Source organism: Cheilinus undulatus, linkage group 11 (genome assembly GCF_018320785.1).
Source record: "Cheilinus undulatus linkage group 11, ASM1832078v1, whole genome shotgun sequence".
NCBI lineage: Eukaryota > Metazoa > Chordata > Actinopteri > Labriformes > Labridae > Cheilinus > Cheilinus undulatus.
The window spans coordinates 34,665,243-34,684,205 of NC_054875.1; the positions used below are offsets into that span (position 1 = coordinate 34,665,243).

General features: G+C 38.5%; 2 protein-coding genes and 2 non-coding genes across 6 annotated transcripts; all 4 read right to left on the bottom strand.

The window, feature by feature from the left end:
* Positions 1-630: 630 nt before the first annotated feature.
* On the bottom strand, positions 631-5,854 carry ptges3b (prostaglandin E synthase 3b (cytosolic)). Its single transcript, XM_041800333.1, has 8 exons — positions 5,684-5,854; positions 4,131-4,244; positions 3,958-4,027; positions 3,770-3,868; positions 3,554-3,643; positions 1,955-2,011; positions 1,772-1,799; positions 631-1,676 (listed from the first exon to the last, which is right to left on the bottom strand). Coding segments are annotated over exons 1-8 (480 nt in total). The 5' UTR covers positions 5,686-5,854; the 3' UTR covers positions 631-1,656.
* A 2,842-nt stretch (positions 5,855-8,696) lies between these two features.
* On the bottom strand, positions 8,697-17,217 carry naca (nascent polypeptide associated complex subunit alpha). 3 transcript variants are annotated; one of them, XM_041798480.1, is made up of 9 exons: positions 17,137-17,217; positions 16,466-16,540; positions 13,016-13,972; positions 10,108-10,193; positions 9,751-9,828; positions 9,523-9,669; positions 9,245-9,373; positions 9,038-9,160; positions 8,697-8,812 (listed from the first exon to the last, which is right to left on the bottom strand). In XM_041798480.1, exons 2-9 carry the CDS (start codon positions 16,533-16,535, stop codon positions 8,798-8,800), a joined length of 1,605 nt encoding a protein of 534 aa, XP_041654414.1. In that variant the 5' UTR covers positions 16,536-16,540; positions 17,137-17,217; the 3' UTR covers positions 8,697-8,797. The 3 variants fall into 3 exon arrangements, with proteins under 3 accessions (XP_041654414.1, XP_041654416.1, XP_041654413.1); XM_041798482.1 differs by lacking the exon at positions 13,016-13,972; XM_041798479.1 differs by lacking the exons at positions 8,697-8,812; positions 9,038-9,160; positions 9,245-9,373; ... (2 more) ...; positions 10,108-10,193; positions 13,016-13,972 and adding an exon at positions 10,201-12,348.
* On the bottom strand, positions 8,886-8,959 carry LOC121518238. The gene has a single exon (XR_005992641.1). It is a non-coding gene; the product is annotated as a small nucleolar RNA SNORD59 (small nucleolar RNA).
* On the bottom strand, positions 9,924-9,997 carry LOC121518230. The gene has a single exon (XR_005992633.1). It is a non-coding gene; the product is annotated as a small nucleolar RNA SNORD59 (small nucleolar RNA).
* Positions 17,218-18,963: the final 1,746 nt, after the last annotated feature.

Consider the following 18,963-nt stretch of genomic DNA (forward strand, 5'->3'; position numbering starts at 1 on the left):
ACTTCACGACTGTCCCTTTTCAAAGTTAGGGTGTTTAGGGTACCTTGATATGGTTAAGAGATCGGTAAGAAAGCAGGCAAATGAAATTCAAATCAACACCTGTATTTTATTTTTACAACTTTTCTGGTTACAACAGGAAACAATTGTTGTATATATCAGTGATCTTTACGGAAACGAAATGGAGGAAATAAGGCCTAAAGAGGAAGTATGCTAATTTTTTGGGCCGAGGATTCAGGAGGTTTCCTGGGTCCTAGCGCCGAAACATTCAGCTGTTTTAAAGAATTTAAAATGTATTTCCGAGTTTTAAAAGCACAAAGGTGAATGATGCATCTTAAAAACAATGTTGTTGTTCCATTTTGAATGTATATATTACAAAAATAGGTTCATGTTTATTTCAATAACAATACACAGCTTTTATCTTCTCAACAGCCAGTTTTTTTGAACATATATCTTAGTGAATATATATTGTGTTCATATATAATCACTTAATTAAAATAGTTTAATCTTTGAAGTTATTACATTTGTTAATTATATTCCAGATGTAAGGGTATATCTGATTTAATGAAAAACAAAGGCAGAACATACGTAAAAGATAGGTAAAAACAAAAATGAAGATAAAGGCATTTAAAATGATTCTTGAACAGTTTATTAGAAAGATGTAGACAATAAAAAAAGAATTTTCACTGTTAATCATCACCATTTGTCTCCCCTTACATTTATTGACAGTGCAAATATAATTTGGTCATCACACGTCGCCTAATGTCCCAACACTCCCTTACCAGGGAGGATCATTCTAGGTGAATGAACAAAAAGGAAAGAACCTGGAGAATAGCAACAAACCACATGGTGCTGAGGTCCACCCAAGCTTCAAGCCTCATTATCAGATGCGGGACGTTTCACCTTACTTCTGCAGCCTAACATGAATGTGTGCATGTTAGGTGGGTACAGAGAGGAACTTTTGAAATATGTAATGTGCTGAATTTACACAGATTACAAATAAGGCTCGTGACCCAGAAAATGCAACACTCTCTATAGTAATTTCAGAATATTCCAATTGATAAATGTTGAACAAAAAAGTGGAGGGAGACACGTAAGCTGGAAGGTTAAGCCACAAGAAACAAAGACCAGCTTCCTGGATATCTAATTCACGGCACATGGAAGGCTTTAGAGGAATCCAATCAGTAAATGCATCTAATTCTTCTGATGTACATATATAGTGTCTTCATCAATCATAAAATAAAACTACACTGGTCACCTTACTCAATACAGTTTCAGGAACAGGGTGGGCCTAATTATTCTGAACCACAATTCATCAGAAAACAAATTTTCTCTTAACACGTATTGCTCATTTGAGGACTACTATACAGCGTTTTCCAACAAATAATGTGTGCTTTCTTGTAATATTTAACAGTAAAACAAGATACCCAAAAAGGTGCAGTACAGCAAATGGAAGTGGAGATAGCTGCTCTGTACAATACCATGCATATCAACCTTCAGTGGACTGATCAGTTTGGAGCTGAGGCTATGGATTTAAATATGGCTACTGACTCATATGTACAGTTGGTTTGTCACTGCCTTCGATTTTCAAGATATACATTTGTTATGATTCCTTTTGCCTTAAGTTCCTCCATTTCCTCCCCAGAGTCTTAAATTCTTCTACTCCAAATCTGGCATTTCTGAAAGATAAAGTGGAGCAGGAGGTCAATAAAAAGAAAATTCATTTATGTAATTGGTAGCCATAATCTCAAAGGAATGGCTCATCAATACATACTCTCGTCATCGCTATCTGCAGAATCATCCTGAAAAAAAGAGACATTTTGAGCTGTTAAATAAAACAAAATCATAGAAAAGAAAGAGTACAGTCTAAATACATACTGATAATGATTAACACTGCTCCATGATCAGTTTTTATAAAGCTAATAAACAGAAACTGAATGAAGAAAAATATTCTTACATCATCTGCACCGTCTAGATCAGGGAGGTCATCGTCACCTCCCATGTTGTTCATCATCTGTAAATACATAAAAAAAAGTTTAGCAAATTGATTCTTTATATTAAAGTCTTTTTCCAAACGTACTGCTTCAATAAGACAACACTAAACACTCAAAGATGGACAAAGGTTTCAGCTATGAGTAGGAAAAAAATCTCTCAGTCCTAACATAAGGCCAAGTAAAATCATCTGAAAGCCGCTGTATCTACAGAGTCTCAGCCCTCTGCTTTTTTTTTTTTTTTTTTTTTTGATTTGCTGAGTAAAGGATGTTTCTGGGCGTCAACCTTTTGGAACTGCTGCATCAGTCTCAGCCAACAGAATGACTAAAGAGAGACATTAAACAAATTAATTTTCTCACATTCACCTCCTAATTCAAAGTCTCCTTTTTATTCTCCCTCTAGAAAACTTTGCTATATTTTTTCTTTCTCTGTCTGTAGAACCAGGGAGGAGGGGCATCAGTTTGACTGGTGTTTGCAAAGAGCAACAGACAAATCCCATTCATTACAACTTCAATTTTGGTCCATAGGTCAATCAGATTTGTCATGCTGGCACATAGAATGATGCAATTATAGGTGAAGTGAGACAAGTTGAGAGGAAGAAGAATAGATGAATGGTCAGCACTAATTTGTAGTAACTTGACTCGATTCGTGTTCTGGTACCTCAACTTAGTGAATTTACAAATATTTCCTCTCCCACTCTCATAGTAATGTTTGATCATTTAATGTTTATAGATGGCAACAAAGGTTGTCTAAAATCTCCACACCTTAGTACTTGTTTAATATCACTATTTTTCATGAACAACAGTATCAAAATGTCAAAGCCTTAATAACTACATCTGATGAGATAGATGCATAGAAGAATGAATGCATCAGAATTTGCAGATGAACTCCAGTACATTGTCTTATCGCTACCAAACTTTTGCCACAATTGGTTACTGAACATTGCCAAAATTTTTGTGCAATCAAGAGGACTTTTAAAATTTGTTAATAAAAACAAATTACCCAATATTGGATGTCTAGTATTACTATTTGTGCTACTGTGGTATCAAAACGGGTATCTATATTTCTTGCGGTTTGTTATTATCAAATTAAAGTTTAAAATTCTGCTATTGTCCAATAGTGCACATCAGATGGAAAAGAAGTAGAACATGACTGAACATTTTTTCTTACTTAGACATTAATCACACTGAGGGGCTTGCCTTTCATAAATAAAAACTTACTCCTATTGGTAAGCCAGTTTTTAAACAAAAAGGTGTTTAATATTCTGCTTTTATATAAAATTAACCATTTAAAAAATGTTAAATATACATTTAATTTGGATCTCTCTTTAAGAGAAGAAAAGGTGTTTTAAAATGTTCTGCACTCTCTTTTTAGACAGACATTATTTTCCATTTGTATTTCAACACTGGAGTTACATTGTGTGTTGAATCATGAGGGCCTGTCTGTGCATTTGACAAAGGTTTCAAATCAGATTCAAGATTTGGCACATCTCTCTTAACCATATCAACTGTAGGCATCTTAAACATTAATTAATTTAGATCTACTTGTCAGTGTATGGACTTACATCTGAGAATTGATCGAAGTTGCCCATCTCATCTTCTGAGTCATCCTCCCAGTCTTTCCAGTTGTTGAAGTCAACACTGAGCCAACTCAGCTGCAAGTACACAATGGGTTCCTCATTAAAGGTTTTAAAAATGTTATGACATTTTAATGGTCTTCTAAATGTTATGGTGTAAACTTTCCTTTCTATTAAAAGACTGTTTGTTTGCGTTTTACCAACCTTAGCCTTCTCTTTCGTTAGCCTTGGCCATGCTTTCCCTGGTTGTGCTTTTCGTAAATAGCACAACACTGAGCGATCTGTGCGTTTATGTTTGGATTCCTGAGTACAGATAAAAATACATGAATATGACAATTTAAAGACTACTTCAACTATTTGTCAAAGGGCAGTTTCAGACAGGAGTCACTTACATTTTCATCAATGGCTTCAAAAAGGTCTATTTCATTCTCATGTTTGACATTATCAGTTCCGCCAAGACAACTGTAAAAAATAAAACCCATATAAGATATGATTCATAGCTGGCAAGAGCATAAAACAAAAGAACAAGTTACCAAAGATGACAACCGGAACAAAGGAAACATACCTGAAACCACACTTGGTCTTATCAAAACTGACTTTAACATCTTTGCTGTCGGCTACACAAAACTCTATAAAAACGAAGTCCCTCCTGTCGTACCATTTGGCAGTTGCTGGATGCCTGTGAGGAAACAGACATATGAATATCAAGTATCAAGTACATGTAAACAATAAGGTACAGAGCTTAGGATGCAACTTGCTGCCAAATGTTAAATGATAAAACAATAAAACCATATCCACTTAAAGTTAGTGTATGAGTACAACTCATCACATATACTTCTTACATTAAAAATACATTAACACAGTTCACAAGTGTGTGTGACAGATGGTTTAGTATTCAGGCAAAACAGCTTGCCACCAAACTGCCTTTGGGTCAGGTTGCCACACCGCATCCAGTTACACAGAAAGCTCTTGTATCAAGACGCTTAAATAGTGAAACATATGTGAATAATAAAAGTCTTGAATGTATGAAGGGTCAAAAGTTTGGCAATTGTGATACTTACCCATAGCACTAGTTTTAAAACAATGCAACTGATCTTATGATTAACAGTATCAATAAATACCTAAGCTAAGCCTTCAAAAAACTACAGATCTCACCATATTTTCAGCCCAAAGAGAGAGAGTGCGCTGTCTAAACCGAAGAAATGTGATGTAAATGTGTGCAGGGATGCGCATGAAATTTTTGTAATTGAACATTTTTTTTACTACCCTCTAAGTTATTTGGTGCCTTGGACTAATATTTTCTATGGCACTGACACACTCGAAAGCCATGTTTTAAAGAAGTCCCAGTTGCCCTGCCTTCTGAAGTTTACCATCAAATGTTCTCCCACAGTGGATTACAGCCGTCCATGGCAGATGTAGCTGTGACATCAAATCAATGACACCTCACTCTGATTATTGGTATTTTATGTAAGGTTAAAAACATGGTTGGCATGTGCGTTTACCGTTTTCCTATTCCATTTAACGGATGGCCTTGTTATCCAAATCCTCTTAAGAATTATCACAGACCAACTGAAGGAGTCATAGGAACCGTTACATATAAATAATGACTTTACGCTGTTTACAACTGTGTAACAATCCTTCACCAACTGCTGTTTGTTCCATAATTTTACACTCGAGTCACAGAATATTTTTAAAAATGCTTCATTTAAGACTGCTGCCTCTCAAGTAATGCTAATCTCACAACAGCCACCCCAATGAAGTCGTTCATTGAACACACTGCTAGCTAGTCAAGCTAACAACCCTGACGTTAGCCACTACGTTAATGGAGCCATGCGGTGCGCCTGATTCATCCCGTGGGCTAAAGTGAACAGTGTTTACACATAAAGCCATGGTATCAGATCTACTATAATTACCACACTGATAAGTTTCGCCTTTTTATCAAGCTAAATGCTTCAATATAGATGGTAAGGTACCGTTAGCTTACAGTTTACTGAGGCGAGGCCAACCTCCCGCCTCTGAAAAAGCATGTTCACTCACGGCTAACGCTGACTAGCTAAGCAGGTTGTACTGTCTCTCATTCCCACCGCTATGGCCTTAAATAAACTTTCCTTAACTTACATGTCTCCACGTGAAGTGAGCTCCTTTTTAGTAAAGTAAAAATGTCTTGAGAAAAATAATGGTAATGCCTGAAAACAGGGGTAACGCTGCACACAAACAAGCAATGCAATGCAATGCAAACGCCTCTAGCCTGTGGACTCCAGATTACTTCGCTTCTCCTTGCGTATCAAACGATGTGAATGTCATCGTGACGTAGTTGGAGCGTAGTCGACGTTTCTAGAGCTTTCATCCACAGCTGCGGGTGATGTGAAGGAGGCACTGTCTAATCTGCTGCCGACCACAGTTAATGTGATTTACTGTACTACGAAGTTTGGGTACCTCAGATAACCTCATCACTGACTGAACATTCATTGTTTGTATGCTGAGAAGAGAACACACTTATAACCAGGGCTCATGGCGATGTCCAGACAAACACTGTTGTTTTTACATTTTTGAGTCATGCATGTGCACATGGCTTAACAGTCTTAAGCTATTAAAAAAAACAACACTAACAAGAAGTGACTGATTAAGATAAAAATAACATATGTCCTTATAACAATCCCAGAACTTTGTCCATCACATCTAGCCACCGCCAGAAAGTGTATACCAATGTACTGTTTCGTCTGACCTACAGCTAAAAATGCAAAGGAATAGAAACCCTCAGTTGTAGGTATTAAAAACCTCTCTTTACTCCATGAATATATGAGGGTCCATACTTGAAAAAAAAAAATCGTGTATTCTTTTGCTCCTAACTATTTAAATTCAAAATATCTATTATCATCAAACGTAAGATGAAACCCTTTAAAGAAAGCCTTCTATGTTGGCAATTAATCTCAAGGTGTATATCTCATTCATTTTGAATGTATGGTGTGAAAATAGCATTTAAATGACTTTCTTGGCCATTCTTCACTGAGTATTTGAGTGTTGAACTACGGTGGCCTGGAAACACAAAACAAAATTACAAGGTCTGAGACACTTTAACAAAACTCATAACAAATTAAAATTGATGGAAAACATTTTTATACTTCATTGAACAAACTAACATTAGCCAAAAGAATTTTACAAAATTACAATATCTGAAACACTTTTACAAAACTTGAAGAAAATGTACAAACGCAGGAACAAAATGATGAAGTCTGAAAAACTTACATTTAAAGAAATAAACTTAAAAAATAAACTACACTTAATTTCTTTTACAAAATAAATGAACTGAGACAAATCAAAAAGTTGTAGAACCGTTTACTACTTTAATTTAAATTTAAAAACAATGGTATTCTACAGAAAGGGAATGCACCAAATGCAAGAGACCAGTGACTCAAGCATTGGAAAAATGTTTAAGACTTTGCAATTTTGTAGCATATGTAGTAAATTGGTTTCAAGTATTCTAAAAATGTTTCCAATTTTGTTATTTTGAAATAGACTTTCTAAAATTGCTTCGAGTTTTATGAGGATCTCAGGCTTTGTAATTATTTACAGTTTAATAATTACTTTGTAAATCTTTACCTGAATGTATTTTTCAAAATGTAAAAATGTTTTGGTAAATGTACATTTGTTTCAAGCTTTGTAAAAGTATTTCAGACGTTGTAATTTTCTATCACACCTCCAGGCCACTGTACCAAACATCACATTCATGTCAAATAAAACAAAAAAGCAGAAATATTTAAAGCTCATGCTGTCCTGATCATTTTCGGTCATTTAAGTTTTATTTTCTGTATTCAGTCTGGTTCTGATCATTTGCCATCTTCATTATTAAGCACAGATGACTAGTGTTTCACTGAAGTTTGAATTTCAACAGAATAATACACCTTTTTACACTGCTATAAAACGTTCATCAAAATCTCCTCAACCCATGTCAGACTAGGTTTAAAAGAGTGGAAAAAATATTTTTCTTATGTTAGTATTTGGAAAATGTTTCAATTTTTCTTTTAATCAAATGTTAATTCAGGGTAAATGATAAAAACTAGCATGTAATGAGTTAAAATTTCAACTTTACAATGACCTAATTCCATTAGTAGTATTTTTTATCAAAACTGTAAAAAAAAAAAAAAAAAAACCCTGGAGGAACAGAAATTAACTGACTTGACTGTCACTTTTTTTTTTTTTTGCCTTTTCATGTTATGAATTGAAATTACCAAACCAGTACAACAGAGTGCACTAAAAATTAATTCAGCTTTGCACACCTGGACCATCTCCAAAATGGACAGGTTTTTCAGGGTGTGGCATTAGTTTATCTGCTTGTTAAGCTGAATGAAATTACTCAACTCAATATACTGGGAGTCATAAGATTAGTAGTGCTTATTACCACACCCAAACTAATGTTGCTAAAGTTCTTGAACACAGATTACCAGCCTAGTCTAAATTAATCAAGAGTAACTATAGGATGGGGCTAACAATGAAGAATATGTGGTTTTGCAGTTCCAGATGGGCTTGCTCATATTTCCAAAACAGAAGATGAGAAACTTTGGGACCATAAAGCATCAAAGCTGAAAAATGAGAAGCCTGGGTACTGAAGTGATGTCTCATTCTGTGTTTCTGAAATGGCAGGTGTGATTATAATGCATTGTAGGGCAGGTAGGAGTTAGTCAAGCCCATCCCATTTCATTTCACTGAGGAATTAAATAAAAAATAAGGGTTTACCAAGCAGATAACATCATTGAACTCAAAAAAATGAAATGATAGCCCAACAAATGATACATTTCTGTAGCAGTTTTACACTTTAATCACCACAAAAGCCTTCAGATTCATTCCTACATTTGTTTTAAATGTTCAAATTCCACAAACTCTTAATTTAACTGATTAATATTTAACTGGTTATTTGCTGGTGTATCCTATAGTCTTTGGGTTTGGATGCACATTTGATTCCACTGCTGCTTCCTAAGTTGAACCAAAAACAAAACTCAAGAAAATTTTCCCCTTGATCCTTCAAGTCTTTATAGGGTACAACTCTAGCAAAACACAGGCTTTTAAAATAATTTCTCTGACTTACTTCAGCGTAGTTTAAACTCAACAGACAAAAAAGGCAACCGCATCGAAATTTCATTTCATCAAGCCACAACTTTATTTCCATCTTGGGTATAAATTGTATAAACGAGCTTAAATCAGCAACCTTTCTTCAACCCCTTTGCCAGGGTCCCATTACATTGTCAACTCCTGCAGAGACAACAGAAGAAAGTGTATTAGATGCATGTATGAAGGACTTCTCCCTTTGATTTTAATTGAAATCTCTTCTCAGGACAGAAAGGCTGGCTTCAGTAAACTCAGAAGAACGAAAGTCACTGTATTAATCATCACTGAAGAGGTTTCTATGATAATACATGTTTCTACGGAGATTTGCACAAACCTCCCCAATAAAGAAAAAGATATCTGGTGTCTTACCATAATAGCATTGACAATGTCGTTGTTGTTGTTTTTCAGGGCGCGTACAGCCTTCGCCCGCGACACGTTGGCTTGCGACATAACGAGTTCAATATCTTTGACCTCAACTCCGGTCTCATCAACCTATAAAAACACACCAAGGATATACGTTATAGCTTACATGATTAAAACGTTCCCATATCACGTTTATCCATATTCATGTCTTACCTCTTCTTCTTCGCTCTCCTCCTGTACTGTTGGCGTCTGTGTGTTTTCCTGGATATTTGATACGGCTTCTCCCTGTACCTTGAACTTTTCGGCAGCTGCCAGCTGGGCTTGCTGGGAAAGATCTTCGATCTATAGCACAAAAGAAAAAAAATCAACATTTGGGCATTGTATACCAACTCTGAACACCTCCACTTATCTTTACTTCAATCTTAAGATAATTATTCTGCCTTCCAGGGGGGAAAAAAAATTCTGGGACAAACTGTTATTACTAGACCTACCTTAGCTTCGCCGAAGACGATGTATGTGTCTGATGCTGGGCTCTTGTAGACGTCTGGTTTGGTAATGACGAACAGGATGTTCTTTGACTTGCGAATGGTGACTCTGGTGACCCCTGTTACCTGCCTGAGACCAAGCTTTGACATTGCCTGCAAAAACAGGTCATTTTACAAATGCAGTCTTTTCTGTAAACATAATAAGTGACATAAATAGCACACTGAAATAATTACCTTTCGTGCCTTCTTTTCACTGCGGCTCTGTTTGGCTTTGCTGACAGGTTCCTCGTCTATTTCTGCTGCTGCTGCAAGCTATGAGAAGACATTTTTACATTATAAGATAAATGAACTGGAAGAATCTGAATGTAAACAGACACAAAAATGTAGTGTTAAGCACTGGAACACTTCCTTCTCAGGATGTAAAGGCTGGCTTCATTAAATTCAGAAGAACGAAAGTCACTTAGTTTATCATCACAGAAGACTGGAGAAACAAATAGCTGCACATAAAATTTTATTTAGGCAGCAGATGTTTCAAAATGTTCTTTTACCTCAGGCGGACAGTGGGTACAATATTTTGAACTGGGCTCTCACCTGAGCTTGCTGTGTCTGTGTCTGTGCAGAGTCCTGTTCCTCCAGCTCAGGGACTGAGTCATCGCTGTCTGACTCAGTGCCGGATCCTACAGATATCAGCAGCAGAAAACAGAATTTAGTTATGCATCAGTACAGTAGCTAGTTATTGTGAAATTAAGCTGCATCAATCCTGGAGAATGAAAAAGGTCAGTTAATAGTGATTCAAAATATAGTAACCTGTGAGGAAATACATACTCGTAATGTTGAAAATGTCAGATGAACTTTGATGGCTATCATGGTTTAACATGGTTATCTTCTAAATACTCAAGTACACAATAGCACCAATGTTTTACCATATGAAACCATATCCCATTACTCATCTTAATGTTAATGTACAAAATGACCCACAGTTTGCAAAATAGTTGACTTATTCATCCCTAAAGTCAATTAAACACCTTATAACATGAGGGACATTTTGTAATCAACAGCAAAACTAATTTTTACTTTGCAACCTTCAACTCTTTCTAGAGTCAGATCTTAATATCTGAGCAGTTCCCTTGGAGAAGAAGAAGCTGGAAAAACAGAAGGCACACAGAGGAGAGGGAAAGAAAGAAATACCCTTGTCGTTCTTGATCACAGGCTCCACCTTGGCTGGGGTTTTAGCAGGAGTGGGGGCAGGTTTGGGTGCTGAGACAGGCTCAGGAGTTTTACTAACTACCTCTGCTGCAGGTTTTACTGGAGCAGGTGCCGCAACTGCCTCAGCAAATGTGAGTTTACGAGGAGCTGGGGCCGGAACAGTGGGCTCAACTGGAGCAGGCTTTGATGGGGCAGGTGAAGGCTCAGAGGCGGGTTTGGTTGGCTTGGCAGCCTCAGCAGGTTCAGCCTTGGTAACAGGCTCTGCAACCTTCACAGTGGCTACTGGTTTGGGAGCCTCAACAGGAACAGGTTTGGCCTCCACAACTGGCTTGGGAGCCTCAACTGGAGCAGGTTTGGCCTCCACAACTGGCTTGGGAGCCTCAACTGGAGCAGGTTTGGCCTCCATAACTGGCTTGGGAGCCGCAACTGGAGCAGGTTTGGCCTCTACAACTGGCTTGGGAGCCTCAACTGGAACAGGTTTGGCCTCCACAACTGGCTTGGGAGCCTCAACAGGAGCAGGTTTGGCCTCCACAACTGGCTTGGCAACCTCAACTGGAGCAGGTTTAGCCTCCACAACTGGCTTGGGAACCTCAACTCGAGCAGGTTTAGCCTCTACAACTGGCTTGGGAACCTCAATTGGAGCAGGTTTGGCCTCTACAACTGGCTTGGGAACCTCAACTGGAGCAGGTTTGGCCTCTACAACTGGCTTGGGAACCTCAACTGGAGCAGGTTTAGCCTCTACAACTGGCTTGGGAACTTCAACTGGAGCAGGTTTAGCCTCTACAACTGGCTTGGGAACCTCAACAGGCATAGGTTTAGCTTTTTCCACTGGCTTCAAAGCTTCAACAGGGACAGGCTTTGCTTCAATAACTGGGTTAGGAGCCTCTGCCAAGACTTCACCAATTACTTTAGCACCTTGAGCAGGTGGGGTTTTCACCACAGCCTCAGCTTTGATGCTATCAAGAGGGGGTACAATTACCGGCATCTTAACTGGCTTCTCAGGTGGGATAAGTGGGGGGAGCTCATCATCAAGAGCCGCAATAATAGGGGTAGCTTTTGGTGAAGCTACCTTAACTTCAACAGGTTTGGGAGGGCTAGAATCAAGAGCATCAGAAAATGAAACTGGAGCAGCCACTGCAGGCTTTGAGGTGACTTTAAAAGCAGCTGGGGCCAGAACAGGCTTAGCAGCAGCAGGTGATGGTGGGCTTGGCTCTGGGGCAGGTTTAGCCTCAACTACAGTTTGCTTTGACTCCACTGGTTTTTGCACTGCTGGCGCTACTTTGCTCTCCAAAGGTGCAGAAACAGGAGCAGGAACAAATGCCTCTCCTGTCTTTGGTTTTCCTTGTTTGCCAGCCTTGACAACCTTTGGTGTGAAGCGGTTAGCAGGACTGCTGGCAGGTGAGGATCCAAGGGGAGATACTATAGGGGACTGGGGGGTGGCTGAGGTAGCTGATTTTGGTGAGGTGGGAGAAGATGAAGAGGCAGACATAGAAGAGCGCTTCCTTCTGCCAGGGACAGCCTTCGGGGCAGAGGAACCCTGGGCACTTTTGGCATCTTTGCCTTTGGGTTTTGCAGAGCCTGAAGCTGCCTCTGCAGTCTGGGATGAAGCTGGGGCAGGAGGTGTAGCTGAATAGAAAGATATTCCTTTAAAGTTTGTAGGAAAGGAAGCTCTAATTCATGCGGGTTAAATGATCACACACCAAGGTGCAATCTTCTTGAAAAGGTTAGGAAAAAGGACACATATGCCAAACTTCAGAGTTTGATGCAACTACCACAAAAACCCACAAGAAATACTAATTACTTCTACACAGAAAGCACAACCTATGTTAAAACAAGATGCACTTAGAAGAAAAGCTTGCAATGCATACGTACACTACTACATCACAATGGAATTACCCCACATGCTTCATACACCTACTTAGGATACAAGAGGGAACTGACCAGAGTTAAATCAAAAACACCTTTTGTTTGTCTCAGGTTGATCATTTGGATTTTTTACATGAAGTTAAATTTAAAAAGATCATAAAAGAAAATGACGACCCTTTTAAGAAAAGTGTAGGAAGTTCAGAATTAAAAAAAAAAATGGTGATCCTCCCCTCACATAAAACTCCCAAAAGACTGATACAGAAAGGCCTTAAGCCATTTAGGTAACATTTTAATATCTCCCTGGGACTACACCTTTTTATTTGTACTTGTACCACTTGCGTAACCACTTGTGAAAAATATATCCCTCCAATCAAAGAGGACAGTTTCAAAGTGATGAGTGTCAGTTGTTCACATAGGATAAACCAACCTGACAGGTGGTGAGTGGAAAGAGTTGGGCCATCGGATTTGGAGGTCCCCTTTGAATGAATGGCTTTAGACAGAAGTGTAACTGGTTCCTCTTTGGCAGGTATTTTATTTTGAGTTGCTGCGTTGATGGTGATCTCAGCATTCAACACCTCCTGAGTAGTTTCCAAATTCCCCTTTTCCACGTCGGACTTTGGGGACTCAGCGGCTACAACCTCTTCAGTGATCAAACTGACCACTTCAGCAGAAGGCATCAGATCATCTGGGATTTTTTCAGGTATAGCTTCCGGCTCACCTTCAGTAGCCTTTGCTTCGGCAGAGACCTCGTTAACGACTTGGCCGGCCAGTTCTTCCGCAGCAGACGGTATTGTACCATCAGGGACCTCTTCTGGTACAGCTTCTTGCTTATTTTCAGCAGCCTCTGCTTGGACAGAGACCTCGCCAACGGCTTGGCTGGCCAATTCTTCAGCAGCAGATGGTATCGTATCAGGGATTTGTTCTGGTACAGCTTCCGGCTCATTTTCAGCAGCCTCTGCTTGGACAGGGACCTCGCTAACGGCTTGGCTGACCAATTCTTCAGCAGCAACAACAACAGACTCTGTGCTTTGCTCTTCTTGTGCTGGAGCTGCTACTTCTTCAGCTTGTGGCTCTTCTGAGGATGTCACAGGAACTTCAGCAGAGGGCACAGACTCTTGAGGAACTGGTAAGTCAGCTGGAACCACTGCTGGCTCAGGAGTTGCCTCTTGCTGTGAAACAAGAGTTATCTCTTCTATCTGCTTGGTTATTTCTTGGACTGCAGCTTCACCATTCGATTGATCAACAGCAGTCTGAACACTAGCTCCTTCTGGGGAGCTAATTTCTTGAGCAGGAACAGAAGTTTCTGGAGTGTTCTCTGTAGCGGCCGTCTTGCTCAGTGTGGGATCAGTTGTATCAGGAGGAGAGGGAGAATTCAATACTGCAGCTGCCAAAGGAAAGGTGTCAGGGGTAACAAGCAAGACGAAGGGCAATTAAAGGAGTTGTTTTGGGAGAAATTTCACTTCAGTGTGTAACTAAAATGAAACTGTGCGTCACACGTGAAGGGTAACGAGTTTGTGAACTGAGGAACCTTGTTTTCCCATGTTAAAAATCTAACAGTGCTGAGTGCACTTAATGAAAAAAATAGATTCCCGTGTCCCACCTCCATGCAGTGGTTAAGTGTGAAGTTAGTGTCAAAAGACATCACTATTCTAAGAGAGCAGACAATGCATGAATGTAAGCCATTAACTCATTTACTTGCTAAAATTCCTTAATTAGTAAGTCATTTCATCTGGCGTCACTGAAAGGTCTGTGGGATCCTGACTTTATTTCCAAACTGTTATAAATAATATAATAATAATAGTAATAGCTGAAACAAATAAATTATACTTCAATACATTTTAATGACTTATAAGAATGTGGTAATGCACAAAATCTTGGAACAATAATATATTAGTAATATTGAGATAACATATGTGACAAGGTTACACTCGCCCGCGTTATCAAAATGTACGAGAAAATTTAACGTCTTCCCACAAGCCTAACGAGAACAAAGCCCTCTTCATTTGTGTATTTGCCCAGTGCATCCCTTCACCATACCACAGTTGTACCTGAAAACCACTGGTAGTAAAGCTGAAGTTTGACTTTGAATGCTATTCATAAATTAAGTATTTCAGATTAAAAGTTTCAAAAAGGTGTGCATGGCTTAATCTTAAATTAATGACAACATTGGGTTACTTTATTTCATAATACATTTCAGCATTATAAACAATTTAAAAAGCTCAAACTGCCTACATTCAATATCAAAACTACCACTACATGAGAACCTATGTGGATTCAAGCTTAACCTACTAGTGACAGATTCACAAGCGTTATAAATATGGTTTCAATGATACCGTTTCGTCTTTGACCTCAAAGGGAGGATGAATACCGACTAATGAGCAAGCTTGTTAGCTTTTTCTTTGATGCCGTCTGGTGCAACTCCCTAAGAACTTCTTATCCCATTCTTGAACAAGAACCTTCATCCAGTTAAAGGCAGGAGGACAATACTGGAAGTTCGTATCAGTAAAAAGAAATGCAGAAAATCAATCAAATGTATAAAATGATTTATAAAGTATGGAAAAAATCTTTTAGAAATGATCTTGACTAACATAATTGTGATTTACCGATGTAAGAACTCCATGCTTTACCATTATGACTCAGACACATCCATTCTGACAGTTTTTTAAAAATGAACACCAAACAAATCTATAGAGCTCAACGGCAACAGTCCACTTCCCCAACAGCTCTGGTTCTGAAAGTTAACGTCCCCATTCAATACCTCTATTGACATTTCCCAAAATCCTTAGACCAGCATTTTTACACCAGAATCTATTCCAAGAAGCCATCTTAATACTCATGACTATAAAAGATTAGATGCATAAAATACTCAAAAAAAGAAAAAATGTAGAAAAAGGCAATGTCTAAGATTGAGTGCATATTTTTCCAAAGAGCAAAGTTACAATTCATTACACATCTTCAAATCAATAGCAAATTATTTTTCAAAACTTTCACAAAATACACATTAGTTTATTCTACATTTATCTTTATTGTAGAGTTTATATTGTTAATAATAACGTGATACATTGACTTGTGAATATATGGGTCAGTATTATTGTCAAAAGCTGATGTTCGTGGGTGCAGTTAACAGGCTTGACCAATCAGACGTCACTGTGACACCACACTGTTCAGCTCAATGCAGCCTTTCATTACCCAGTTATTACTTTTTATTGTCAAAAGATCCCCATGTACAACAAACTACCTCTTTACTATGCAGAAATTTTTTTTGATTAGAAATTACGCATTTTAAGCACATGAACTGCCTATTTATTAAGTAGAGTATTACATAAAACACTTTGGAGTAAAGAATCATTACACTTAAGGTTAATCTTTGAAATAAAACACATATGTATAGGAGCCATGGCTGTGATCCCAAATCTCAGTCTCTGCATAGTGAGTTTATATTGTGCACAGGGAAAATCACACTCAACACCATGCATTGTGTGCTAAATCCCGTTGTCAGTGCCACTTCACCAAACACCATTGTGAGTTTGTGCAAATAAAAGAGGGGTCCTGGATCACTCATTTTGAGACTAGCAGGGAAATATCAGCACTGCAAACCTCCCCAAAAGAGCAAAACTACTGTTAAAAATGTCCCAACCCATGGATAGTGGCAGCCAAAATATCTGTCACCTGTTGGATCGAGTCAGTATGCGACCAGCTGAGTCAACTCTCCAAACCCCAAAATTCAGCTGATCATGCAGTACTGCTCTCCTAAATCAACAGATAACCTCACTTAGAAGGCTATTTGCTGAAAACGAACACTTTCTACGAGTGCCAGGACCCTTTGTTTAATATGTAGTCACACATGCACGTTTAAAAGTAGCTGAAATATACGAACCAGTCTCCACTTGAGGCTGCTGCATCTCCTGCTCGGTGACAGGGACCGTTTCTGTGGCTTCACCGGGCATGGTTGCTGTTGAGGAAAATAAACACAGTAAACAACCTCAGCATGGCATCCAGTGGTTTTAAAACTAGAGAAGGTGAGATTATGTATGCGGCACACCACGTTAGCTAGGTGTTGTTAGCTCTATCAGACGGTGACTTGCAGTTGTCATAGCTGTCTGAACAGGTGACGGAGCCCATGCTTTAACTTAGCATGTATTGAAGCAACATTAGCTAGTGCTAGCTTCTGACAGCTAACTAGCCTTATCAGTCTCAACAATGGGAGTTCATGGAAAAACAACGAAAGCAGACTACCACTTTAAATCACCGTTTTACGTACTTAGTCAAAGAGCTTATTGACAAAGAAGAAAACACACTATAACTTGTCAAACTGTTAAGCGCGGCCCTAACAGGCTGCGAGTAAACTGGTAATCATCATGTTCCCCCATTTTGAGCAGGTAACGACGCTACAACGGCCCATTTATCACTGAATAGAAGCACCAAATACTAATAATAGCGACACAGAACAGTAGACCAGTTTTTATTCTATCAAATGGTACAGTTGGTACAAACAGAAATATTTGATAAACGGCTGGATGATATTAGATTATCGACGGAGACACTCACCGACTTGGGACGTTATATCCAAGATGGCTGTAAGAGAGTTTCTGACCCCCGGCTTCGCAGTGATATCCGGTTTGGAGCAGATTGTTCTGCTTCCGGGTTGTTTGACGACTCAAAACAGTTGGCGTTTGTGTGATATTTGGTCATTAAACATGTTTAAGGAGTCAAACCTCTGTAAATGTACAGCTACATCTCAAACAGTTCGAATATCATAATAAAGTTTTATTTTTTTTTCCGGGATTTACTTTAAAACGTTAAACTGCCATAAATTCAAGATACATCTCATGCAAAGTGGAATATTTCAAGACCTTTTTGTTGATCAGCTTACAGCTCATGAAAATCAAAATTCACCACCTCAAATTATTAAAATAGAGTGGAAAAGTCTAATTTGCAATAGTTTCCTTCAATCATTCTCTCAATCTGGTTCAGTGCACACAACCAAGGCCCCCCATAAGTGGGATAAAGGGGAGAGTATTTTGGGTCCAAGCCAAATAGGAGGCCTATGGAAATCAGGAAATTCATGGTCCATTGTAAAGTCAAGCTGTGATAGCTATATTTTATTTTTAACCTGAATAATAATCACTCTTATCAAAGCAACAAAAAAAATGAATTCTATTTTCCCTGTAGTACAATTTAGCCAAATTAAAAATGTAAACCCCTTTTCTTGAACCTAAAATCCCCTTTTTCACTAATGTTAACAATGAGTATGGGCAAACGGACTAAAATATTAAGAAAGTAATGTCAGACTTCATATCTAATCCATGATGTACACACATTTCTGGACATCAGAGAAAAAAGTACAAAGAACTGAAAGAACTATAAGGGAAAAATTATGAAATACTTGAGGGAAAAGGCAAAAATCAGCAAAAATGTGGCTTCAATGGGATCAAAGTGGAAAAAAATGGTAAAACAAGGCAAAGGGGGGAAATATTGGGTAGGAAAATGTGGAAAGTGGTTAAAAAGTGGCATAAATGGGTTAAAGGACAAAGAACTGGTCAAGTGAAACAAAAAAATGTACATAAATGTAAGGGAAAAGGGTGAAAAGCAGATAAAGAGTGGCAAAATGGATTAAAAGAGGCATAAACTGGTCAATAGAGGCAATAAGAGCCAAAATTAATGGAAAAATTGTGAAAAGTGGCTACAATGGGATAATGGTGTAAAAATGTGGAAAGGCTTGGGCAAATGGGCAGAGACAGTGATGAAAAGGGGTTAAAGAGTGACGAGAATACATAACCTAATCAGAACTAGATAACAGCTTAACACACTTCCAAACAAGTGGAAGACTGCTGACTTGACTCTCGTCCAGAAGACAACCATTGTCACTCTTCACAACGAAGGTAAGCCACTTTTCCAGCAAGACTTGGTGCCTGCCCACAGTGAAGCCAAAACTACCAGAAACTGGTTTGCTGACCATGGTATTACTGGGTTTGCTTGGCCAGCCAACTGGTCTCATCTGAACCCCATAGAGACTCTCTGGGGAAATGTCAAGAGGGAGATGAGAGACACCAGACTCAACAATACAGACAAGCTGAAGGCTGCTATCAGAGGAACCTGTGCTTCACGACATCCCAGCAGTGCCACAGACTGCTTGGCTCCATACCACATCACATAGATGCAGTGATTTGTGCAAAAGGAACTCTGTCCTATTACTGAGCACATAAATGAGCGTAATCTTCCAGAAGGTCAACCTTTCTTTATTATAAAATCTTTTTGGACTTATGTTTTGTGATTTTCTAATATTTTGAGATAGTGGATTTTTGTGAGCTTTAAGCTGTAGTCATCATTAAAACAAAAGTCTTTAGATATCTCCAGTTGTAATGGTATATCTAG

Bases quoted from the DNA above. Each gene is read 5' to 3' on its own strand.
- ptges3b (XM_041800333.1), bottom strand. The intron at 1,800-1,954 runs GTAAGAATATTT...TCTTTTTTTCAG, and splicing joins ATCTAGACGGTGCAGATGAT to GATGATTCTGCAGATAGCGA. The intron at 1,677-1,771 runs GTATGTATTGAT...TTTATCTTTCAG, and splicing joins TGCAGATAGCGATGACGAGA to AAATGCCAGATTTGGAGTAG.
- naca (XM_041798479.1), bottom strand. From the start codon at position 16,535: ATGCCCGGTGAAGCCACAGAAACGGTCCCTGTCACCGAGCAGGAGATG. The intron at 12,349-16,465 runs GTTCGTATATTT...CTTTCTATTCAG, and splicing joins GCAGCCTCAAGTGGAGACTG to CTACACCTCCTGCCCCAGCT.